Here is a 26,833-nt window from a genome sequence, read left to right on the forward strand (position 1 = left end):
AGGGCCGCGTTCTCATCCGTGATGACAAGCTGGCGACCGAACCAACAGTCCATGGCCAGGGATAAGCCGCTCCGAGGAGCGGCTGCGAACAGGGATCTGTAGAACCCGTCCACGTGGGACCTAATGTCCCGCGGGGACTGCAGAAGAGTCGGGCCATCCCACAGGAGGGAGATGGTGTTACGCCTACAGCGCCCATTTGCTATGGCCTGGAAGTAGGCAGTATTCACATCGCCTTTCAACACCCACTTTTGGGCACCACGCACATGCCAGTAGGCCTCTTCGTCGGAGTAGATGATAGAGAGCTGGTCTTCCAAGTCGTAACTGGAAAGCCACTCCTCGGGAGAGAGGCCGGTGGCGTCGGCGCGCAGGGCTAAGGCCTGTATAGCAGACAGCAAGGCCTTCTTACGCTCGCGGAGGTCGTGCCCTAGATTGGCACTCCACCCCTTCATGAACTGTCGGCCTCGCTTAGCACAGAAATGCCATGAGTCAACGGCAGAGGGGGGGCGAGACGAGGGCTGCAGGTGGGCGCGAGCCTCAAGCCAGCGGGCGGCCACCGCCTCAACGAATCCGGCTTGAGACAGCCAGAATGTCTCAAACCGAAATCGGGGAGGGATCGGAGGGCGTTCGTCAGCAAAAGACAGCAGGAGGGGGACGTGGTCGGAGCCAATCCGAGTGATGGCCCGGAGGGAGGCAAGAGAGCAACGGAGGTCCCAATCCGGGGAAACTAGGACCCGGTCGAGGACGGACTGGGTCGGAGAGGCCTGACGGTTGGTCCAGGTGAACCTGGCACCAACCCGATTAATTTCGCGGAGGCCCAGATCAGCAATGCAGTCATTGAATATTTGCATACGTGCAAAGTTGACGTGCGAGTTGCTCTTGTCCTCCGCGAACCGAAGGAGGTTAAAATCGCCCCCAACAACCACCGGGAGCGAGGCAGCCGAGACCTTCCGATGCAGCTCGTCGAGGAAGGAGGCGGATCGGCTGTGGTCGGCGAGACCGTAGACGATAATAACCTCCCACTTGAAGTTAAGGGAGCGTTTAAAAGCTCCATGCTAACAAAGAACTGGCCTCGGTCCATACTGCCCACCTCGAAGGTGACATCCTTCACACCTAACAGGATGCCACCGAAAATAGCAAGGCAAACTCGTTAATGGATCAACCAAAGATCTATCAAATAAAAAACAAAACAAATTGAAGAATAAATGGGCACAACGCACATGGCCAGGTGCCCGTCACCTCTCTATTCGTAGGTGTCGGGAGCCCGCTTTCCAGCGCGTGTCGTTGGGTAGTGACCTAGTGCGTGCTTTTGGGCCAGCCCATATGGGACCGGGCTGCCCATATTTTTTGTTTTTTCTTCTATAAAATGTTTGGGTTTAAAAACATTTCTGAATTTCAAATAACAGTCGGGAATTTAAAACAAAAGTAAAATATCAGAAAACATTCACTAGTTTGAAATTTTGTTCTTCAAATAAAAAAATGTTCCTGAGTTACATAAATATTCTCAAATTCAAAAAATGTTCTCAGAATTGAAAAAGGTTCACGAATTCAAAAAAATGTTCGAGGATTTTTTTTTCATTTTTTAATGTTCAGAAAAAATCAAAAAATGTTAATGAATCCCAAAAAAATTTCATCGATTAGATAAATGTTTTCTGATTCAAAAAATGTTCATGAATTCGAAAATATATTCATGCATTAAAACAATGTGCGTCTAACATAAAATATTCATCAATTTCAAATATTGTTCCCAAACAAAATTTCACCAATTCAAAAAATGTCAAGAGTTTCAAAACAATCTTCAGAATTTCAAAATATATACTTTTGACATTATAAAAATGTTCATAAATTAAGAAGAAGTTAACAATTTAGTATAATATTCAGGAATTTGTACAAAATTATCGTGAATTTGAAAATGCTCACAATTACAAATGTTCATGAATTCAGAAAATGTTCACAAAATTTAAAAAGGAGAAAAGGGGGAAATTAAAGGAAAAAACACGAAAAATATTCAAATTGTTCCATGAATTTAAAAGATGATTCTAAATTATAAATATGTTTGCAAATTTGAACAAATATTCTGAATTCCAAAACATGTTCAGTAACTCATAAAATGTCCGCGGAGTAAAAATAATGTTCACATATTTTTATATGCTCATAAATTTTTATAAATGTTCATGAATTCAAAACAATGTTTCATGAGAAATAAAATAATGGAGAAAATGAAAAAAAGAATAGAGAAAACAGACAAAATGAAAAAGCCGGAGAAAACCGGCACAAGGAAATACGGAGATTTTTTTAACAAAGGGGGCCCATCAAGGTTCTAGAACCTTCGTAAACCTAGGAGAAAACATAGGAAAACCTGATTGGGCCAATCCATTATTGCGCGTTTTACCTAGCGAGCCACACGCTCCAAAATACAAGAGGTTATGTATGTCATTGCGCGGGTTACTAGTTAGCGACCATGCCACCCCCAGCTCCCCGCACGTACATTTTTAGGGTCTTGGGAAGGTTCTAACCTCCGCAGACCATTTTTTTCTCATTTCTTTTATTTCTTCTTGTCGATTCTTCTCCTATTTTCATTTCTGCCCTTATTATTATTATTATTATTATTATTATTATTATTACTACTACTACTATCATTATTTTCATTTTCGTTTTTTACACGGACATTTTCTGAATATGTGAAGATTTTTCCAAATTCATGAACACCTTTTGAATTTGTGAACCTTCTTTTAAATTTATGAACATTTCCCCAAATCATGAATAATTTTGAATTCATGAAATTTTTTTGGTTTCGTGAATATTTTCTAAATTTGTGAGAAAAAAGTTGAACCATAATTTTGTTTCAAGTTCGTGAACATTTATCAATTTCACGTATATTTTCTGATTTCGCGAACCTTTTGAAATTTTTATTAAAAAACAAAATCAAGAGAAATTAGAAAATGAAAAAAAGAAAACAAAAGAAAGAAAAGGAAAAGGAACAAAAGAAAAGAGTTTCCACATATTGTTGATCATGTCAAGGTGTTTTCTGTTAATTCATTTTACCTGTAAGCTCAAATATCGAAGTATTCTCGTGTATGCCATTGAAACGTAACTTTCTGAGTTCCGACGCACGATAACTTGATTCATAGAGGGTGGTGTGGGGATAAAATTATTTGGTCTGTGCTTGGGATGAATTGATTGATCATCTCTTTAACTCGTCCCATTGCCAGCATATGGTGGTGGTGCAAGTGCAATGCACTGCATGGCCCCTTCATTTCATCTAGCGTTGCACAATGTGTTCAGTTGCTTAAGGCTTTGTTTGGTTGTACGGAAACCAATCCCCTGGTGGAACTAAACCACACAGTGATTGGGTTGATCTCTTCTTGTCACCAAATCCCCTTAATCTATTCCCTCCTAATCCGTCTGTTAGTTATCTTGTTCGGTCATCTCCATTTATCCACGCATGGATTGCATATGCATAGCTGGCCATACATGATCGAAGGTGTTTGTGCGTTCAGCGTCCCAGTAGTCCAACACAGGCAACCATCTTTTTTTTCTTCGAATGGCACATGCATCCATCTACTGCACGAATCACTGCCTAAGCTAGCCACCTCGTCCGCTGGCGGCGTCGAGGCTTGGGTGCGGTAGGAGGAGAGAGAGAGGAGGGGGGGGGGGGCAGGGAGAGGTTCTGGGAAAGAAAGAGGAGAGTGTTTACCTGGGGAGTGGCAGCCGTCATCACCGTTGTCAGATGCGTCGCCGGCAGATGCTCATCAACGTTTCTTGCACCGCCGCCACGTCGCCTCACTCGTAGTCCTCGTTGTAGTTCCATTCGATGGGTCCGAGAAGATTCTTTTGCCCCCGTGGATCGAATCAGATCGGCCTGGGTTGGGCCAAGAATTTCCATGCCCTGGCCCAAACGTAACTCGCAACTAGGGATCCACCTGGAATAGTTCCTCGCCGGAATGGACCATGGTGATTGGGTCGTGATACCCGGTGACCCACGTGGACTAAGTGCTAACCAAACAAGGCCTAATGGATATTATGGTGCTCCGCGAAAGCTAGTGGCCTAATGAACGTCTTAACAAGTTGACAACATTTTGTTGGAGCAGCAAATATGACAAATGGAAGCCACTTTAGGTTTCTTGGAAGAAAATGACTCAACCAAAAGGTATGGGGACTTCAGCTTCGCAATGCTGGCAAGGCAAGCATGGCACCTTTCGCAAAATCCAGATAGTCTTAGTGCCCGTCTGCTAAAAAGCATATACTACGTGAATGATTCAATCCTAAATGCTTCTCTTGGTAGTCACCCCAACAAAAATTGGGGAGCTATTGTCGAAGGGAGAGATACTTTGAGACGGGCTTGATCAAACATATTGGCAATGGCCTAATTACAAGGATTTATGATGATAATTGGCTACCTTAGAATGAAATGATGAAACCTTACGGTTGCATGAGCGCTAATCCTCCCGACCTTCTCTCTGAGCTTATTGATGCCACCTCTGCTACCTGGGACAGACAGACAATTAACGAGGTATTTATGCCCATGGACCCTAGAGTTATTCTTGGCATATACCCCATTCCACCAGGAACATCGATGACTTCTGGAGTTGGATTCATGAGAAGAACGATATTTTCTGCGTCAAATCTGCTTACAGAATGCTTGTATCTATGTGCAAGAGGAGAGAGGCATGGCTGGATAACCGGGCGGGCTCCTCTAGTTCGGCCGCAGAGGAAGGACCTTGGAAAAGTTTATGGAATGTTCAGGTGCCAGCTAAGGTCCAGATGTTTCTATGGCGTTTGTCAAAACACTATACCAACAAATGATGTCAGGGCGCACCGGCATATGATAGACTCAAGCTCTTGTGGTCTGTGTGGGTCCTCGGATTCATGGAGGCATTCACTAGTGGAGTGCACAATGTCAAGATACACATGGGCGTCGGGGGATGAGGATTTGGCTCAAAACCTAGTTACCACAATCGAAATGAATGCAAGACAATGGCTATTTACACTCAGTGACTCATTATCGCATGCTCTATTCATCAAGCCCTCAGTCACACTCTGCGCTATATGGGCAGCACGTCGCAAGGCCATCCATGAGGGTGTCTTCCAAAGCCCCCAATCTATTCAATGTTTCATCAACCGGTTCATCGAGGAGCTAGAGATGATCAAAGAGACCCCGACAGTCTATGTCCCGGGCAGCCATCTATATTAGTGGGCACACATTAGCGACCAAAAGCACCACCATTGGGCTATGCAAAAATTCACGTTGATGCAGTATGCCGAAGAGGAGTCGAGGGTTCAGCTACGGCCGTGTGCAGAGACAGAGACAAAACCTTCCCGGGGAGCTCGGCTCTGGTTATAGGTGGAGTGGGCCTCCTTGCATGTGATGGCCTCCAAGATTGATGGATCAGATCTTGGAGGCCATCACATGCAGGGAGGCCCTAGCCCTATGAGAGGATCTCAACCTTCACCACTTTGTGGTTACTTCGGATGCCAAGCAGGTCATAGGTGAATCAACAAAGATAACCGTGATAGTAATGGAGCCATTATCATTGAGATTAGTGTTCAGGCATCGCTTTTTAGTTGTAATTTACTTTTGAAGGTCGTGCTATCAATGTTGAAGCACATAGTTTAGCCAAATTTGCTTTGTCTTTAGGTCTGGAACGACACGTCTGATTTGTCCAATCCCACGACCAGACTTGTATCCCACATTCTCAATTTCGATGAATAAAGCTTGGTTTAACCTAAAAAAAGGTCAGGTTAGCTGCCATTGTTTCGACAATCTGGAAAGCCCGAAAAAATGCATGCTTCCAGTGCCTCTATCCCGACGATCCTGCCTTACTGATTCATTACGGGATCGACTCTTGGGCTCAATTGCAGAAGGAAAAGAAAAAGTAGTTTTTTAGCACGGATCCAAGGTGGCAGGAGAGGTATTTCACAGAGCTAATGGATGGAGATCGACAGGAATACACATTAGCTGAATAAATATGGGAGCTTTTCCTTCCGTTATTATTGCCTTCGCTGTTATCTGCACATGTTTATACTACTTGATAGTCTGTTGTAAACTATGCTCTGTTCAGACTTTGTATAAGAATCAAATGGATTCCTTGATGAACCTATCAAAAACACTCGGTAATACAGTATTTTTCTGGGAATCATTACATGGATGGATCACAGGATCAGTTCGATAATGCCGCAGATATACAAGCGATTACATGCTGTACGGGTAGCAGTGGGAGTAAGCCCCTGCCGGCCAGGAGTGGTATCCGGGATACCACTGCTGCGGACACCAAGCCTCGCCCTCGCCGGTCTCCGATGCTGGCTTCGGCTTCGGGTCGGCGACGACCGCCTCCACCGTGAGGAGATCCGCGTTCCCGACCTTCTTCCGCAGGCAGGCCGTGAGGTTGGCGGCGTCCACCCCGTCGCCGACCACCGCCAGCTGGTCCCTGTCGTCGCCTTGTATCTCCACACGCTCCACTCCTACACCATCAAGTTTCAGTTAGTTGGAAACCTAATCGTATATCAAGGATATGACCCCGGCAATGTGAACTGCAACTCACCGTATACCGAGGCAACCAGCCCCATTGCCTTGGATCGGCATTTGTCGCACGTCATGTGCACCCTGATCACCATCTTTTGCTGAAACAAAAGAAGCAGAGCATACTACTTGGTTCAGTAACAATCAGGAGAGAAGAGCAACGGGGGGTTTTCAGCAACAGAAATTCAGAAAAGGTAGTCACCTTCATGCTGCTCCTCCGCTACAGATAATACCGCGAGACCGATGCAGTGCGAGCCCGCAGACAGAAGAATTCGGAGAGATAGGCTGAATATTTCTAGCAGGTAGCCTCTGGAAGTAAGCCTGACAGGCCAAAGATGGAGACAAGAATGAGTTCAGAGTCTGTCCTGATCCCCCGACTTATATAGTGCCCGGCCGGTGAATGTACTTGACACACGCATTCTGCTTTGAGAGACTCTGGACGGCTTAATCTTAGCCGCAACCACACAAGCGCGTAGATCAAGACTTGACCCTGCGGGGATGCCTTGGTTGCTGCGCCTTCAGAAACCGCGTTTCATATCTCCCGGGAGACGTCGATGCTTTGGCGTCTGTTGTTTATTCCTTTGGCACCATGTTACCGCCTAGTTGTCCTTGGTTAAAGTTTCTTGATTGCCCGCTAGCTAAAGTTTTATGAAGGACGATCCATATTGCTTTTAATATTACTCCACCGAATTCAGTCAACACGTTATTTGGAACGTAGCTTAACGGGGTAGAGCCCGAGTTAGCGAGACATATTCGTATAGGAGTCTGTGCCTTGGTGTGAGCGCTCTGGAATTGCAGAAATGATTTGGTTTTTAACAGGACAACACATATTCATTTTTTGCAGGTTATTTTCAGAGCCACGGCGTTGATCCGTTCGTGATCGCTACTCACTCCGACGGAGGCCAGAGAGCATTTGGTTACTGGATCTATCCGCTGGGAGATGGTAGTTCGGGATATCTTCAACCGGTTTGGATGGCGATCATGTAATAGGATAGGCAATTAGTTTATCTATCTCTTTTTCAGCCAGCCGGTTGTGGCGTCTTTTATATGGCTAGTCTGTGTTTCTAGCCCATGTTGGTTCTGTGTGAGCTTTGTTCACTTTTTAGTAAGAGACTTTGAGACTTTGTTGGAACTTATTTGGTTTAATAAGATGGCCGTATGCATCGATCTGATGCAGAGGCCAGGGTATCCCCCTTTTCGAAAAAAAAACCATGTTACCGCCTGATTCCCGCATCTCCGTGTTTCTCTTGACATGTTACTCTGTTTCTCTTTTCTGGAGGTTTTTTGTTTTGTTTGACTGACTAGTATACTTAGTATCCTGACAGTCTTGCTCTGTTTGTACAAACACGACCGCAGACGTGTAAAGTACGTGAATTAGTAAGACAGACTAGAGATTAGACAGGTTACAATTAATGATTGTGAAACTAGACACAGATACGTACTTCCTTCGTTCTTTAAAGAGTGTACTTCCAACTTCGTTTTTTTTTGCGGGTTACTTCCAACTTCGTTCGATGGTTAAACTATCTTAAAGTTTGACCAAGTTTGTATTAAAATATATCAATGTTTATGATACCAATTAGGGATATGATGAAAGTGTATTTTATCATGAATCTATTGATAATAATTTGATGGCATAAATGTTGGTATATTATTGTATAAATACGGTCAAACATAAAAAAGTATGACATTCCAACAAAGTTGGAAGTACACTCACGGAAGTAGTAAAGAGTAAAGTAGATGGATTTGGGCAGACATTTTTGACGGTTAATCTGTCAAGATGCGCTTTTAGTTCTGTTGATGTCAAACTCGACCAACACCGTTTATGCACGAGTATGAGACTTCAAAGAGTTATTATGTATTCCTTCTCCAGCCAAAACAGGTGTATTAAGAGATAAACTAACGCAAACTATATACTCCCTCCGTCCGGAAAAGTTTGTTCCTCAAATGGATGTATCTAGCACCAAGTTAGTATTAGATACATCCATTTGAAGGACAAGCTTTTCCGGACAAAGGGAGTACTCTCTAGTGTAGTGCCAAAAACGTTTTTATATTATGGGACAAAAGAAGTAGTATGCAACTCATGGTTACCTTTTGAGACGCCATAAAACGCACTATTACCGTCCGGCACGGTAATTCCCAGGAAATTGTGGGCAGCACTGACCACTTGCTTAGTGCTCTGATCACTTTATTTTACCTTTGGTTTTGCTTCAGAAGCCGCACGGGATGAACATAGCAACCTCGGTGTAAACCCGTTGCTTCAGAAAGCTCTCTAGTACACCTTTGAGCTCCATATATGACGTACTGAATCTTACGTCATTTAGTACCTCAAATAAGTGCTCTACTAAGTGCCTTTTTTTTATATTACAGTAAATAAGTTGACTTGCTCTTGATTCGCTTATGATCTCTCAGTAGATGTGATGGTGATTTGGCCGCCACTCGAGATCTGAAAAGGCACATGTCTCGGGACTAAAATATATACTCTCTTCGTTCCAAATTACTGGTCGCAGAAATGGATGTATCTAGAACTAAAATACATCTAGATACATTCATACCCGCGACAAGTAATTCGAAACGGAGGGAGTAGGTGCTACCTGCGTAGAATTCTTCAAGCCTAGAGTTGTTGTGTGTATCTGGTTACTTGCTTTCGCCATATAACTAAAAAAAAAAATCCACCTCCGCTACTAGGGCCAACACTGATTGTGTGCGAGTATGGGATTTCAGAGAATTATCATGTACCACCTTTGTAAACTAGTGATCTAAAAGGTCTTATATTAGTTTAGAGAGTATGTATTACGCTGTCGAGCCAAAACAGCAGACTTAAGAGATAACCTAACGCAAAGTAAGCAACTACGTACTAGTTGCTGTAAAAAAAGGTATGCAACTACTAGTTGCTGTAGAAAAAGGCACGTATACAACTACTAGTTAGCTTTTGAGAAGCAATAGCATAGGACGCACTATTACCGTGCTGCAAGGTACCTCCCAGGAAACTATGGACAGCACTAAACTCTTGCTTAGTGTTCAAAGCACTTCCTTTTGACCTTAGGTTTCTTGCTTCAGAGGCGGCACGGTATGAACAAAACAACCTCGGTGTAAACCCGCTCCTTCAGAAAGCTCTCTACGCCTTATACGACATTATCAATGGACAATGGTGCATCCATTAGTGCTCCTCTCGGCAGATACGATGGTGATTTGACGTATGTGTTGCCTGCGTTGAAGCCTTTCAAGTTTCAACATTGTTTAGTGACTACACGACTCTGCTACTATGAAATAGCACGAAATGTGGGTAGGGTGCACTTTCTCTGTCAAAAGTTTCTAGGCGGAAATGAAATGGGATAACGTTTGCGACTCTCGGAGCTGAAGGCTATAATAGAGCACAAGTGTTCTTGGTAGTACTAAGAACTGATGTTCAAACTAAGTAGCTTAAGTTATTAACAACCTTTTCTTTTTATGTACTTCCTCCGTCCCAAAATATAAAAATGTTTTTTTACACTAACGTAGTGTAAAAAAGTTCTTATATTTTGAAATGGAGGGAGTACTGTATAAAGAAAAACAGCCCCAGATTCAGTCTTGGTGCGGTGCTCCCTAAGGTTATCCCCGAAGTAGGTAACCATCCCTTTTTATATTTATAATCGGGAATTGTGGAGATCGGGACAATCTGACAGCAACAATCTTGCACTTGTAATTTTTCTTATTATGTTTCTTGACTTTTGGCACCAGTTTGTCATCTGTTTCTTTTCCTTGCGTGTCCAACTTTCCTTGGACCCTGGTAGAGTGGTAGTGGTTGCATAAGTTTCTGTTCTGCTTTTCCCCTCTTTATGTAGTGAATTACCAATGCTCATGCGTGTTTGTTTTTTTCAGCAAACAATGCTTAGTTTTCTCATGGCACTATCCTTATTCAGATGTATTGATCGTGCAAATAACCATAGTAGTCCATGCTATGTTTATTCAGGGGAGATGTTTCGTACAGTTAGACCCTGTTCGATAATCACCCGCTCCCGAAATTTGTGGAGCGGGGAAACTGCAACTCCTCCGCTTTACACTGCAGCTCCGCCAACTCTGCTTCCAGAGTTGTGGAGCGGAGTGGTACCGAACAGGGCCTTAATGCATGGGTGATGGACCTACAGGAAGACACATTAGGTGAAGAAAACATGGGGGCTTGGTTCTGCTTTTGTCCTCGCTGTTATCTTTGTGTGCCCATGTTGATAGTCCGTTCTAAACTATGTTCATCGTAGCAGGCTGTAAAGCAGATGCAGTGTCTCCCTAATTTATTTTTCGGTTAAGACTTTATATGATTAATTATCCAATGTTTTCGTTATTGAAATCAAGGAGGATACGTTTTTCCCCCAAAAGGAAGAAGATCGTTAGTGCATGGATCAAAATTCATTTTCCTGGGAATCATTACATGGATCAATCTTCGATAATACCGCAGACATACAAGCGATTACTACATGCTGTACGTGTACGGATAGCAGTGGGAGTAGGCCGCTGCCGGCCAGGAGTAATAGCCGGGACACCACGGAGCCTCGGTGGTCTCCGGTGCCGGCGCCGGCTTCTTCTCGGGAACGACCGCCTCCACCGTGAGGAGGTCCGCGTTCCCCACCTTCTTCCGCAGGCAGGCCGTGAGGTTGGCGGCGTCCACCCCGTCGCCGACCACCGCCAGCCGGTCCCTGTCGTCGCCCTGTATCTCCACACGCTCCACTCCTACAGCATCAAGTTTCAGTTAGTTGGAAGCCTTGACTGATATGACATACAATCCGGCGAAGTAAACCACAACTCACCGTATATGGAGGCAACCAAGCCCATTGCCTTGGACCGGCATTTGTCGCAGGTCATGTGCACCCTGATCACCATCTTTTGCTGAAAGAAGAGAAGCAGAGCATGCTTGTTTCAGTAACAATTTCAGTAGAGCAACGGCTTCGGTTACTGACAGAAATTCAGAAAAAGGTGGTCACCTTCATGTTGCTCCTCTGCTACTGCTACTGCTACAGATGATACCGCGAGACTGATGCGGTGCGAGCTCGCAGACAGAAGATTTCAGGAGAGAACCAAAGAACCGGCGGCCGGGAGAATGGTGGGTGATGAATGATTCAGAGTCTCTCTCTGACCCTCCTACTTATACAGCGCGTGCCCGGCGGGGAGTGTACTTGACGTACTCTGCCTTGAGAAGGCTCTGGAGCCTGGCCGGCTTAATTAATCCCCAACCACACAACCGCGGCTTCCGTCTATCAATGGTTGGTGCGGCATGGCATGGATCAAGACTTGACTCCGCGAGGCTGCCTTGCTTGCTGCGCCTTCGGAAACCGCGTTTCATCTCTGACGTTGATTCTTTGGCGTCTGTTATTTAAATCCTTTGGCACCATATGTGTTACCGCCTGCGTGCTGCATCTCCGTGTTCCCCTTGACATGTTCGTCTGTTTCTCTTTTCTGAAGAATTTCTTTTGCGGGGCTCTTTTATGGAGTTTGGTTGCCTGATTGACTAGTGGTATACTATCCTGAGTCCTGACAGACTTGCTTTGTTTGTACAAGTATGATGGTAAATGTGTAAAGAGGTAATGTTGCAGATTTTCTGAAACAAAGATCGTGTTGCAGAGACTTTTGTAGTAAAGGTCACGTGTCAGAATTTTTTTTTGCAACAAGATACTTGTTGCATTTTTTTTGCAATGAGATCTATGTTTGAGAAAAGCATCTACAGCTCCTAGTCGTGTTCGTCGTGATTTTTTTACAACAAAGGTCTTGTTGTGGCTTTGTTTTTGCAACAAAGTTCTTGTTGCACATTTGTTTTTTTCAACGAAAGTGATGCTGCAGAATTGGACGACAACCTTGCGGTCGTCAATGGCGAGCGGAGGTTGTCTTCTTCATCACCCACTAGCAGCAAGAGCGGGCCATGAGCTCCACCAGATAGTGGTGAGGGAGGAGCAATGCCGCCCGTCTCCGCCGGCAAGCACCGGACCTTCGACCAGGTCGCCTCGCCGCCATCCTTTCCTTATGTTTTTTTCATCTGACTGTCTCTTGCCGCAGGAGCGCCCCGCGCCGCTGCTGTCGCGGGTCCTCGGGATGAAGCTCGCTTCCAACCCCGCTGGACCTCGTCGAGTCGAGCCCCCGCTGCTCCTGGACGTTCCCGCCTCCTGCCAGCTACATCCTCGTCCGATCCGGATGGAATCCTCGCCGGTGTCGCCCTCCCAGCCACACGAGTCTTCGCCCCCGCCGCTCCTAGACGTTCCCGCCTCCTGCCAGCCACATCCTCGTCCGATCCGGGTGGAATCCTCGCCGCTGTCGCCCTCCCAGCCACACAAGTCTCCGCCCCCCGCCGCTCCCAGACGTCCCCGCCTCCTGCCCACGCGCCATACTCGCCGGATCCTGCTGGAATCCTCGCCGGCGTCGCCCTCCCAGCCGCACGAGTCTCCGCTCGCCACAGGATCTAGCCAGGCAGTTGCAAACTCTCTTTTCTGAAACAAAGCATGAGTTGTAGAAACGTGGACATGGAGGGGGTGCTCTCGACCGCCTGATCAAGAGTCAATCAGATGGACATGGAGGTGGTGGACGTTCTCACGCGATCGGCCCGCTGAAGGTAAGTGTTTCCCATGTGTAAAGTACATGAATTAGAAAGACGGATAAGAGACTAATAAAGGTTACACCCATATTTTTTGACAGTTATACTGCGAAGATGCGGGTCTATTTCTGCAGTAAATGTGAAACTAGAGCAACGGCTGGTCATGTTTGAGCACGAGTGGTAGGACTAGGGTTCCTACCAGCTCTACTACTTAGGTTATAACGACAGAACAGCGAAGGCTGGGGGCGAGGGCGCGTGCGCCGGCGAGTTGGCGCCGTCGCGAGGAAGGAGAAGGGCGGCAGCGGCTAGAGCTGGCGCGGCTAGCGTTCCGGCTCCTCTGGGAGCCGGGCAATAGGGATAAGAAATATCTTTATTGCTTAATTCCGAAAAAAGTCTTACAGCCTATGTTTATAACCTAGATAACTTGCATAATAATTAACCTAAGATAACTTGTGGGCCAAGCCCCTAACTACTGCCCGGTGGGCCTCCTCCGGTTATAAGCTAAACCGGTCATAACATCTCTCCCCGCCTGCGCAAACAGCTCGTCCTCGAGCTGAAAGTCTGGATAGTGCTGGCGGAAGTCGTCACGCTGCTCCCAAGTAGCCTCCTCCTCTGGAAGGCCTGCCCACTGGATCAGAACGAACCACACCCCGCGACGGAGCTGCGCCCGCAACACCTTCTCCGGCTCTGGAAGAAGACGTCCGTCGGCAGTCGGAGGAAGCGCGGGGTGGAGCGGCCGGGGGCTCTCCACGAAAAGGCTTGAGCAGCCCCACATGGAAAACGTCGTGGATGCGAGCACCGGCCGGAAGCTGAAGGCAATAGGCCACCTGCCCAATGCGCTCCAAGACGGCGAAGGGCCCGGCGTAGCGAGGGCCGAGCTTGCGCTTCGCGCGCGGGTCTAGTGACTGCGTAGAGTGGTGGAGAAGACGCAGCCACACTCAATCACCCACCGCAAACTCTGCCTCATGATGGTTGCCGTCGTAGTAATGCCTGGCCAGCTGCTGGGCCTGGAGGAGACGCTGACGGACCTCAGCAAGCATCTCGTCACGGGTGCGAATAAGCTCGCGCGCGGCCTCTGTCCGCGCCGTCGTCGGGTCCACCGGCAAGATAGGCGGGGGCGGCCGACCATAGACCACCTCAAATGGTGTAGCACGCAGGGCGGAGTGATAGGAGGTGTTGTAGCAGTACTCCGCCCACGCGAGCCAGTCCACCCAAGCCCGAGGGCGATCACCTGTAACACAACGCAAATACATGGCAATCACCTTGTTAACCACCTCTGATTGGCCGTCCGTCTGAGGGTGGAAGGCCATGCTCAGGCGGAGCTTGACGCCCGCCATCTTGAAGAGGTCGCTACAAACATGGCCTGTGAACACCGGGTCCCAATCACTGACGGTCGAAGAGGGGAACCCGTGAAGACGAACGATCCCCTCAAAGAAGGCACGGGCCACGGACGCGGCGGTATACGGATGTCCCAGCGCGATGAAGTGAGCATACTTGGAGAAGCGGTCGACCACAGTGAGAATGACTGATTTACCGCCCACCTTGGGAAGGCCCTTGATGAAGTCCATGGAGATATCTGCCCAGACCTGAGACGACATGTCCAAAGGCTGAAGCAGACCAGCCGGCCGTAATGTCTCCGTCTTGTTGCGCTGGCATGTCATGCAAGATCACACCCAGTCACGGACCAATGCGCGATCACCTGGAATGTAGAAGTCGACGCGTAGACGATGGAGGGTCTTCTGCACACCCTCATGACCCGCTGAGTGGGCCAGCAACAGGACCTGGTGACGGAGATCATCATGTGCTGGAACAAAGACGCGGTGCCCATGGAGGAGCAGGCCGTCAGTGAAGCGCCAAGGCTCCTCCAGGTCACCGACAGCCAGCTGCTGTCGAAGGAGGACCGCGTCGTCAGCGGTCGCCGTCGCCCGGCGAATCTCGGCGAAGAGGCCGAAGGTGGGCCCGGAGCAGATGCACAACGCCGTCCCCTCGGAGGCGCCGTCGGTGGAGTCGAGGTCGGCATCGCGGCGCGACAAGGCATCGGCCACGGTATTAAGACGACCCGGGCGATACTCGATGGAGAAGTCGAAGCCAAAGAGCTTGCTAATCCACTGGTGCTGCGGCACGGTCGAGAGCCTCTGGTGCAGCAAGAACTTGAGACTGTAGTGGTCCGTGCGAATCTGGAAAGACCGGCCCCACAGATAGGGCCGCCAATGGCGCACGGCCTGCACCAAGCCAATGAGCTCCCGCTCGTACGCCGCGAGCTTAAGATGGCGCGGAGTGAAGGGCCGACTGAAGAAGGCGAGAGGACCATCGCCCTGATGAAGCATGGTACCGAACCCTGCACCCGAGGCGTCACAGTCCACCACGAAGGGGCGGTCAAAATCAGGCATCTAAAGAACGGGCCCCGTCGTGAGGGCCCCTTTGAGGGCCTGGAATGCCGCTGTCGCCTCCTCATCCCAGGCGAAGGCGTCGTGGCGCAGCAACCGCGTGAGTGGCGACGCAAAGAGGCCGAACTCCCGGATGAACTTCTGGTAGTATTCGGCGAGGCCGAGAAAACCGTGAAGAGCCCGCGATGAGTGCGCATCGGCCAGGCCGCGACGGCCGCCACCTTGTCGGCGTCCATAGCCACCCGTCGGCCGAGATGACCTGGCCGAGGTAGGCGACGGAAGGCGTCCCGAACGAGCACTTCGAGCGCTTAAGATGAAGATGGTGCGCCCGAAGCTCGTTGAAGACGATGGCGACATGCTGGAGGTGCTCTGCCCAAGAGGCGTTGTAGATCAGAATATCATCAAAGAAAACGAGCACAAACCGACGTAAGTAGGGGCGGAGGACGTCATTCATCAGGGCCTGGAAGGTCGCCGGGGCATTGGTGAGGCCAAAGGGCATAACCAAGAACTCGAAGTGGCCATGGTGAGTCCGAAACGCCGTCTTGGCGATGTAATTTGGGTGCATGCGCACCTGGTGGTACCCCTGTTGGGGAACATAGTAATTTCAAAAAAATTCCTACGCACACGCAAGATCATGGTGATGCATAGCAACGAGAGGGGAGAGTGTTGTCTACGTACCCTCATAGACCGAAAGCGGAAGCGTTATGACAACGCGGTTGATGTAGTCGTACGTCTTCACAGCCCGACCGATCAAGCACCGAAACTACGGCACCTCCGAGTTCTAGCACATGTTCAGCTCGATGACGATCCCCGGACTCCGATCCAGTAGAATGTCGGGGAAGAGTTCCGTCAGCACGACGGCGTGGTGACGATCTTGATGTTCTACCGTCGCAGGGCTTCGCCTAAGCACCGCTACAATATTATCGAGGATTATGGTGGAGGGGGCACCGCACACGGCTAAGAGATCAATGATCAATTATTGTGTCCATGGGGTGCCCCTGCCCCCGTATATAAAGGAGCAAGGGGGGAGGCGGCCAGCCTAGGAGGAGGGCACACCAAGGGGGGAGTCCTACTCCCACCGGGAGTAGGACTCCTTTTTTCCTTGTTGGAGTAGGAGAGAAGGAAAGAGGAGGCGAGGAAGAAGGAAAAGGGGGCTGCACCCCTTGTCCAATTTGGACCAGAGTGGGGCTGCGCGCCTCCTTCCTTTTGGTCTCTCTCCTCTATTCCCGTATGGCCCAATAAGGCTCATATACTCCCCGGCGAATTCCCGTAACTCTCCGGTACTCCGATAAATACCCGAATCACTCGGAACCTTTCCGATGTCCGAATATAGTCATCCAATATATCGATCTTTACATCTCGACCATTTTGAGACTCCTCGTCATGTCCCCGATCTCATCCGGGACTCCGAACTCCTTCGGTACATCAAAACTCATAAACTTGTAATATAACTGTCGTCGAAACTTTAAGCGTGCGGACCCTACGGGTTCGAGAACAATGTAGACATGACCGAGACACGTCTCCGGTCAATAACCAATAGCGGAACCTGGATGCTCATATTGGCTTCCACATATTCTACGAAGATCTTTATCGGTCAAACCGCATAACAACATACGTTGTTCCCTTTGTCATCGGTATGTTACTTGCCCGAAATTCGATCGTCGGTATCTTAATACCTAGTTCAATCTCATTACCGGCAAGTCTCTTTACTCGTTCTGTAATACATCATCTTGCAACTAACTCATTAGTTGCATTGCTTGCAAGGCTTAAGTGTTGTGCATTACCGAGAGGGCCCAGAGATACCTCTCCGACAATCGGAGTGACAAATCCTATTCTCGAAATACGCCAACCCAACATGTACCTTTGGAGACACTTGTAGAGCACCTTTATAATCACTCAGTCACGTTGTGACGTTTGGTAGCACACAAAGTGTTCCTCCGGTAAACGGGAGTTGCATAATCTCATAGTCATAGGAACATGTATAAGTCATGAAGAAAGCAATAGCAACATACTAAATGATCGAGTGCTAAGCTAACGGAATGGGTCAAGTCAATCACATCATTCTCCTAATGATGTGATCCCGTTAATCAAATGACAACTCATGTCTATGGCTAGGAAACATAACCATCTTTGATCAACGAGCTAGTCAAGTAGAGGCATACTATTGACACTTTGTTTGTCTATGTATTCACACATGTATCATGTTTCCGGTTAATACAATTCTAGCATGAATAATAAACATTTATCATGAAATAAGGAAATAAATAATAACTTTATTATTGCCTCTAGGACATATTTCCTTCAGTCTCCCACTTGCACTAGAGTCAATAATCTAGTTCACATCGCCATGTGATTTAACATCAATAGTTCACATCTTTATGTGGTTAACACCCATAGTTCACATCGACATGTAACCAACACCCAAAGGGTTTACTAGAGTCAGTCATCTAGTTCACGTCGCTATGTGATTAACACCCAAAGAGTACTAAGGTGTGATCATGTTTTGCTTGTGAGATAATTTTAGTCAACGGGTCTGTCACATTCAGATCCGTAAGTATTTTGCAAATTTATATGTCTATAATGCTCTGCATGGAGCTACTCTAGCTAATTGCTCCAATATGTATCCAGATTGAGACTTAAAGTCATCTGGATCGATGTCAAAATTTGCATCAACATAACCCTTTACGACAAACCTTTTTTTCACCTCCATAATCGAGAAAAATATCCTTATTCCACTAAGGATAATTTTGACCGTTGTCCAGTGATCTACTCCTAGATCACTATTGTACTCCCTTGCCAAAATCAGTGTAGGGTATACAATAGATCTGGTACACGGCATGGCATATTTTATAGAACCTATGGCTGAGGCATAGGGAATGACTTTCACTCTCTTTCTATCTTCTGCCGTGGTCGGGCTTTGAGTCTTACTCAATTTCACACCTTGTTACACAGGCAAGAACTCTTTCTTTGACTGTTCCATTTTGAACTACTTCAAAATCTTTTCAAGGTATGTACTCATTGAAAAAACTTATCAAGCGTCTTGATCTATCTCTATAGATCTTGATGCTCAATATGTAAGCAGCTTCACCGAGGTCTTTCTTTGAAAAACTCCTTTCAAACACTCCTTTATGCTTTGTAGAATAATTGTACATTATTTCCGATCAACAATATGTCATTCACATATACTTATCAGAAATGTTGCAGTGCTCCCACTCACTTTCTTGTAAATAAAGGCTTCATCGCAAGTCTGTATAAAACTATATGCTTTGATCAACTCATCAAAGCGTATATTCCAACTCCGAGATGCTTGCACCAGTCCACAGATGGATCGCTGGAGCTTGCACATTTTGTTAGCACCTTTAGGATTGACAAAACCTTCTGGTTGCATCATATATAACTCTTTTTTAATAAATCCATTAAGGATTGCAGTTTTGTTATCCACTTGCCAGATTTCTTAAAATGCGGCAATTGCTAACATGATTCGACAGACTTAAGCATAGATACGAGTGAGAAACTCTCATCGTAGTCAACACCTTGAACTTGTCGAAAACCTTTTGCGACAATTCTAGCTTTGTAGATAGCAACACTACTATCAGCGTCCGTCTTCCTCTTGAAAATCCATTTAATCTCAATGGCTCGCCGATCATTGGGCAAGTCAATCAAAGTCCATACTTTGTTCTCATACATGGATCTCATCTCAGATTTCATGGCCTCAAGCCATTTTGCAGAATCTGGGCTCACCATCGCTTCTTTATAGTTCGTAGGTTCGTTATGGTCAAGTAACATGACCTTCAAAATAGGATTATCGTACCACTCTGGTGCGGATCTCACTCTGGTTTACCTACGAGGTTCGGTAGTAACTTGATCTGAAGTTACATGATCATCATCATTAGCTTCCTCACTAATTGGTGTAGTAGTCACAGGAACAGATTTCTGTGATGAACTACTTTCCAATAAGGGAGTAGGTACAGTTACCTCATCAAGTTCTACTTTCCTCCCACTCACTTCTTTCGAGAGAAACTCCTTCTCTAGAAAGGATCAATTCTTAGCAACGAATGTCTTGCCTTCGGATCTGTGATAGAAGGTGTACCCAATTGTCTCCTTTGGGTATCCTATGAAGACGCACTTCTCCGATTTGGGTTTGAGCTTATCAGGTTGAAACTTTTTCACATAAGCATTGCAACCTCAAACTTTAAGAAATGACAGCTTAGGTTTCTTGCCAAACCATAGTTCATATGGTGTCGTCTCAACGAATTTAGATGGTGCCCTATTTAACGTAAATGCAGCTGTCTCTAATGCATAACCCCAAAACGATAGTGGTAGATCGGTAAGAGACATCATAGATCGCACCATATCTAATAAAGTACGGTTATGACGTTCGGACACACCATTATGCTGTAGTGTTCCAGGTGGCACGAATTTCTGAAACTATTCCACATTGTTTTAATTGAAGTCCAAACTCGTAACTCAAATATTCGTCTCCACGATCAGATCATAGAAACCTTATTTTATTGTCACGATGATTTTCCACTTCACTCTGAAATTCTTTGAACTGTTCAAATGTTTCAGATTTATGTTTCATCAAGTAGATATACCCATATCTGCTCAAATCATCTATGAAGGTCAGAAAATAACGATACCCGCCGTGAGCCTTAACACTCATCGGAACGCATACATCAGTATGTATTATTTCCAATAAGCTAGTTGCTTGCTCCATTGTTCCAGAGAACGGAGTTTTAGTCATCTTGCCCATAAGGCATGGTTCGCAAGCATCAAGTGATTCATAATCAAGTGATTCCAAAATCCTATCAGCATGGAGTTTCTTCATGCGATTTACACCAATATGACCTAAACGGCAGTGCCACAAACAAGTTGCACTATCATTATTAACTTTGCATCTTTTGGGTTCAATATTATGAATATGTGTATCACTACGATCGAGATCCAACAAACCATTTTCGTTGGTGTGTATGACCATAGAAGGTTTTATTCATGTAAACAGAACAACAATTGTTCTCTAACTTAAATGAATAATCGTATTGCAATAAACATGATCAAATCATATTCATGCTCAACGCAAACACCAAATAACACTTATTTAGGTTCAACACTAATCCCGAAAGTATAGGGAGTCTGCGATGATGATCATATCAATCTTGGAACCACTTCCAACACACATCGTCACTTCACCCTTAACTAGTCTCTGTTTATTCCGCAACTCCCATTTTGAGTTACTAATCATAGCAATGGAACTAGTATCAAATACTTAGGGGTTGCTATAAACACTAGTAAAGTATACATCAATACCATGTATATCAAATATACCTTTGTTCACTTTGTCATCCTTCTTATCCGCCAAATACTTGGGGCAGTTCCGTTTCCAGTGACCAGTTCCTTTGCAGTAGAAGCACTCAGTCTCAGGCTTAGGTCCAGACTTGGGCTTCTTCACTTGAGCAGCAACTCGCTTGCCGTTCTTCTTGAAGTTCCCCTTCTTCCCTTTTCCCTTTTCTTGAAACTAGTGGTCTTGTTAACTATCAACACTTGATGGTTTTCTTGATTTCTACCTTCGTTAATTTCAGCATCACGAAGAGCTTGGGAATCGTTTCCGTTATCCCTTGCATATTATAGTTCATCAAAAAGTTCAACTAACTTGGTGATGGTGACTAGAGAATTCTGTCAATCACTATCTTATCTGGAAGATTAACTCCCACTTGATTCAAGCGATTGTAGTACCCAGACAATCTGAGCACATACTCACTCCTTGAGCTATTCTCCTCCATCTTTTAGCTATAGAACTTGTTGGAGATTTCATATCTCTCAACTCGGGTATTTGTTTGAAATATTAACTTCAACTCCTGGAACATCTCATATGGTCCATGACGTTCAAAACGTCTTTGAAGTCCCGATTCTAAGCCGTTAAGCATGATGCACTAAACTATCAAGTAGTCATCATACTGAGCTAGCTAAACGTTCATAACGTCTGCATCTGCTCCTGCAATAGGTCTGTCACCTAGCGGTGCATCAAGGACATAATTCTTTTGTGCAGCAATGAGGATAAACCTCAGATCACGGATCCAATCCGCATCATTGCTACTAACATCTTTCAACTTAGTTTTTCTCTAGGAACATATCAAAATAAACATAGGGAAGCAACAACGCGAGCTATTGATCTACAACATAGATATGCTAATACTACCAAGACTAAGTTCATGATAATTTAAGTTCAATTAATCATATTACTTAAGAACTCCCACTTAGATAGACATCCCTCTAATCCTCTAAGTGATCACGTGATCCATATCAAGTAAACCATGTCCGATCATCACGTGAGATGGAGTAGTTTCAATGGTGAACATCACTATGTTGATCATATCTACTATATGATTCACGCTTGACCTTTCGGTCTCCGTGTTCCGAGGCCATATCTGTTATATGCTAGGCTCGTCAAGTTTAACCTGAGTATTCCGCATGTGCAACTGTTTTGCACCCGTTGTATTTGAACATAGAGCCTATCACACCCGATCATCACGTGGTGTCTCAGCACGAAGAACTTTCGCAACGGTGCATACTCAGGGAGAACACTTATACTTTGATAATTTAGTGAGGGATCATCTTATAATGCTACCGTCAATCAAAGCAAGATAAGATGCATAAAAGATAAACATCACATGCAATCAATATAAGTGATATGATATGGCCATCATCATTTTGTGCTTCTGATCTCCATCTCCGAAGCACCGTCATGATCACCATCATCATCGGCGCGACACCTTGATCTCCATCGTAGCATCGTTGTCGTCTCGCCAATCTTATGCTTCTACGACTATCGCTACCGCTTAGTGATAAAGTAAAGCATTACAGGGTGATTGCATTGCATACAATAAAGCGACAACCATATGGCTCCTGCCAGTTGCCGATAACTTGGTTACAAAACATGATCATCTCATACAATAAAATTTAGCATCATGTCTTGACCATATCACATCACAACATGCCTTGCAAAAACAAGTTAGACGTCCTCTACTTTGTTGTTGCAAGTTTTACGTGGCTGCTACGGGCTTAGCAAGAACCGTTCTTACCTACGCATCAAAAACCACAACGATAGTTTGTCAAGTTGGTGCTATTTTAACCTTCGCAAGGACCGGGCGTAGCCACACTCGGTTCAACTAAAGTTGGAGAAACTGACACCCGCCAGCCACCTATGTGCAAAGCACGTCGGTAGAACCAGTCTCGCGTAAGCGTACGCGTAATGTCGGTCCGGGCCGCTTCATCCACCAATACCGCCGAACCAAAGTATGACATGCTGGTAAGCAGTATGACTTATATCGCCCACAACTCACTTGTGTTCTACTCGTGCATATGACATCTACGCATAAAACCTGGCTCGGATGCCACTGTTGGGGAACGTAGTAATTTCAAAAAAATTCATACGCACATGCAAGATCATGGTGATGCATAGCAACGAGAGGGGAGAGTGTTGTCTACGTACCCTCGTAGACCGAAAGTGGAAGCGTTATGACAACGCGGTTGATGTAGTCGTACGTCTTCACGGCCCGACCGATCAAGCACCGAAACTACGGCACCTCCGAGTTCTAGCACACGTTCAGCTCGATGACGATCCCCGGACTCCGATCCAGCAGAATGTCGGGGAAGAGTTCCGTCAGCACGACGGCGTGGTGACGATCTTGATGTTCTACCGTCGCAGGGCTTCGCCTAAGCACCGCTACAATATTATCGAGGATTATGGTGGAGGGGGGCACCGCACACGGCTAAGAGATCAATGCTCAATTGTTGTTTCCATGGGGTGCCCCCTGCCCCCGTATATAAAGGAGCAAGGGGGAGGCGGCCGGCCTAGGAGGAGGGCACACCAAGGGGGGAGTCCTACTCCCACTGGGAGTAGGACTCCTCCTTTCCTTGTTGGAGTAGGAGAGAAGGAAAGAGGAGGAGAGGAAGAAGGAAAAGGGGGCTGCACCCCTTGTCCAATTCGGACCAGACGGGGGCCGCACGCCTCCTTCCTTTTGGCCTCTCTCCTCTATTCCCGTATGGCCCAATAAGGCCCATATACTCCCCGGCGAATTCCCGTAACTCTTCGGTACTCCGATAAATACCCGAATCACTCGGAACCTTTCTGATGTCCGAATATAGTCATCCAATATATCGATCTTTACGTCTCGACCATTTCGAGACTCCTCGTCATGTCCCTGATCTCATCCGGGACTCCGAACTCCTTCGGTACATCAAAACTCATAAACTCATAATATAACTGTCATCAAAACTTTAAGCGTGCGGACCCTACGGGTTCGACAACAATGTAGACAAGACCGAGACACGTCTCCGGTAAATAACCAATAGCGGAACCTGGATGCTCATATTGGCTCCCACATATTCTACGAAGATCTTTATCGGTCAAACCGCATAACAACATACGTTGTTCCCTTTGTCATCGGTATGTTACTTGCCCGAGATTCGATCGTAGGTATCTTAATACCTAGTTCAATCTCATTACCGGCAAGTCTCTTTACTCGTTCTGTAATACATCATGTCGCAACTAACTCATTAGTTGCATTGCTTGCAAGGCTTAAGTGATGTGCATTACCGAGAGGGCCCAGAGATACCTCTCCGACAATCGGAGTGACAAATCCTAATCTCGAAATACGCCAACCCAACATGTACCTTTGGAGACACCTGTAGAGCACCTTTATAATCACCCAGTTACGTTGTGACATTTGGTAGCACACAAAGTATTACTCCGGTAAACAGGAGTTGCATAATCTCATAGTCATAGGAACATGTATAAGTCATGAAGAAAGCAATAGCAACATACTAAACGATCGAGTGCTAAGCTAACGGAATGGGTCAAGTCAATCACATCGTTCTCCTAATGATGTGATCCCATTAATCAAATGACAACTCATGTCTATGGCTAGAAAACATAACCATCTTTGATCCACGAGCTAGTCAAGTAGAGGCATACTAGTGACACTCTGTTTGTCTATGTATTCACACATGTATCATGTTTCCGTTTAATACAATTCTAGCATGAATAATAAACATTTATCATGAAATAAGGAAATAAATAATAACTTTATTATTGCCTCTAGGGCATATTTCCTTCAACCCCGACCAGAGATCGAGCTTGATGAAGAAGCGCACCCCGTGTAGCTCATCCAGGAGCTCATCAACCACCGGAATAGGGAACTTGTCCTTAAGCGTAACAGCATTAAGGGCACGGTAGTCGATGCAGAAACGCCACGTGCCGTCCGACTTGCGGACAAGAAGCACTAGCGCGGTAAACGGCGAGGTGGAGATCCGGATGATGCCTGCCGCGAGCATAAGCGCACACTGCCACTCCAACTCGTCCTTCTGCAGCTGCGGGTAGCGGTAAGGATGCACCGCCACCGGCGCGGAGCCCGGCAAGAGATGTATACGGTGATCATATGCCCAGGCGGGCGGAAAACCCTATGGCTCGGTGAAGAGGTCGTCGTGCTGCTGCAGAAGGTTCTCCAAGAGCGGATGCTCGTCCTCGGAGGTAGCCGCAGCCAGCTGAAGCTGAGGTGGTGCGGGCGTGGCGTCCCCAACGCCGTCCCACCGAATGCTGCAGCCCAGGCGCCAGAAGGTCATCGTCAGTGCGTCGAAGTCCCAAAGAATGGGGCCGAGGGTCCGCAGGAAGTCGACGCCAAGGATGAAGTCGAAGCAGCCCAAGTCGATGCCCGCACATGTGATGGAGAAGTGTTCCCCGCCGATGGTGATGGGCTCGTCCCGTGCGAGGCCATGACACCGGAGGCGATCGCCGTTGGCCACCGTGACCCGAAGTTGCTCCCCGCCCGTCGGCTGAAGCGCTAAGCGACGCATGGTAGCCTCGGGCAGGAAGTTATGGGTGGAGCCTGTATCCACCAAGGCCACCAAGAGCTCGCCGTGGATCGTCACCAGCAAGAGCATGGTCCGCTTGTCACGGATCCCAGCGAGCGCGTGGAGAGCAAGGTAGTCAGAGTCGGGATTCGGAGTCAGATCGATTTTCCTTAGACAGAATCGAGTCGTAGTATCGAGTCGTGGAATCGAGGATTCTACTAGATTTACTCAAATAAGATATTTTGTATCCATGTAAGAAATTTATATGGGTTCGATAGAGTTTTGACACTAAATATAGAGCAAAGACGTACACATCAATGCTAGTTCTATTCCACTTCTTTTTATGGCTAACCTAGTATTAGCTTGGATGTATGGAACATATATGAGAGGCAAATATATAGAACATTGAAATCTTCAACGCGTGAAATTTACTTACGAGTTTTTTAGAATATGTGAATAGCCGATCACTTGTATATCCGCCCTGCAGTGCTGAACCTTGAAGGGTCTTGCTCTCCTTCTCTGATCAATCTTGACGCATCCTCCTTCCCACGCCAATTCCATTTGTCGACAAGTTTGATCCTCAATTTTGATCTAGATTTTGAGAGCCGGATCAAAGGTGTCGGTGGATGAGAATTTGGGCTTGGGAGGGGAATAAAGGGCCATGAGGCATGTGAGAATGGTTTGGATGATGGCATACTATTCCGCTACAACTAAACAAACGGCTTAGATAAATTAGTAGAATCGTACATAGTACATAGCATAGTCGGGATTCAACAGTTTTGTACATGATTCTGTGATTTGGATCGCGACTCGACATGGATTCTACCTGATCCGGATTCATAGTGGGACTTGGATCGACATGGTTCCGTAGGGTCGTGAAGTTGTAGGATTCTAGGAGTTGAGTCGGGATTCTGACTACCTTGGTGGAGAGAGACCATGAGGGCCGTCGCCGGGGCAGCCGCGGGTGCGCCCTCAGCCGCCGCCGGGGGTGGTAAGGCCGCGTCCTCATCGGCCAAAACGTCCTCCTCGGTGAAGTCGACCGTCTCCAAGTAGAAGAGGTGCGGGCACACATGGGTCGACGTATAGGGCTCGTCACAGTTAAAGCAAAGGCTTTGGCGCCGCCGCTCCATCTGCTCCGCCGGAGAGGCGCCGGAAGGGGCGCGTCGTGGCCGAGGTAGTGGGCACCGGTGTGGCCGGGGGTGGCCGTCCTGGTGCAGGTGGCGGGCGGCTGGTCTGCCGGCCTCCTCGGGCCGGGGCAGCCGGCAGCATGGCCTGGGCGCGAGCCTCGAAGGCTCGGGCGTAATACATGGTCGTCTGGAGATCCTGAGGGTCGCGAAGCTCCACGTCGATGCGAATGTGATCCGGGAGGCCACCAACAAAGAGGTCGGCGCGCTGCTGTGCCGTCACGCCTGACGCATGGCACGCCAAGGCCTGGAAGCGGTCGGCGAAGTCCTGCATCGTAGAGGTGAAGGGAAGGCGGCCGAGCTCTAACAGGCGGCTCCCGTGAATCGGGGGCCCAAAACGGAGGAG

General features: G+C 47.0%; 2 protein-coding genes across 2 annotated transcripts; both read right to left on the minus strand.

Annotated features, from left to right (window-relative positions):
- Window positions 1-6,090: 6,090 nt before the first annotated feature.
- LOC125533615 (disease resistance protein RGA5-like) lies at window positions 6,091-6,879 on the minus strand. Its single transcript, XM_048696997.1, has 3 exons — window positions 6,720-6,879; window positions 6,540-6,618; window positions 6,091-6,459 (listed from the first exon to the last, which is right to left on the minus strand). Exons 1-3 carry the CDS (start codon window positions 6,723-6,725, stop codon window positions 6,191-6,193), a joined length of 354 nt encoding a protein of 117 aa, XP_048552954.1. The 5' UTR covers window positions 6,726-6,879; the 3' UTR covers window positions 6,091-6,190.
- A 4,003-nt stretch (window positions 6,880-10,882) lies between these two features.
- Window positions 10,883-11,685, minus strand: LOC125533616 (disease resistance protein RGA5-like). Its single transcript, XM_048696998.1, has 3 exons — window positions 11,470-11,685; window positions 11,296-11,374; window positions 10,883-11,218 (listed from the first exon to the last, which is right to left on the minus strand). The coding sequence occupies exons 1-3, from the start codon at window positions 11,473-11,475 to the stop codon at window positions 10,962-10,964; spliced, it is 342 nt and encodes a 113-aa protein (XP_048552955.1). The 5' UTR covers window positions 11,476-11,685; the 3' UTR covers window positions 10,883-10,961.
- Between the last annotated feature and the right edge of the window lie 15,148 nt (window positions 11,686-26,833).

This window comes from Triticum urartu, chromosome 2 (genome assembly GCF_003073215.2).
Source record: "Triticum urartu cultivar G1812 chromosome 2, Tu2.1, whole genome shotgun sequence".
Classification (NCBI taxonomy): Eukaryota; Viridiplantae; Streptophyta; class Magnoliopsida; order Poales; family Poaceae; genus Triticum; species Triticum urartu.

What these genes read in the sequence shown, in the direction of transcription:
- LOC125533616 (XM_048696998.1), bottom strand. An exon ending in CTTGGTTGCCTCCATATACG is followed by an intron (nt 11,219 to 11,295) that starts GTGAGTTGTGGT and finishes TTGATGCTGTAG; the next exon opens with GAGTGGAGCGTGTGGAGATA.
- LOC125533615 (XM_048696997.1), bottom strand. An exon ending in GCTGGTTGCCTCGGTATACG is followed by an intron (nt 6,460 to 6,539) that starts GTGAGTTGCAGT and finishes TTGATGGTGTAG; the next exon opens with GAGTGGAGCGTGTGGAGATA.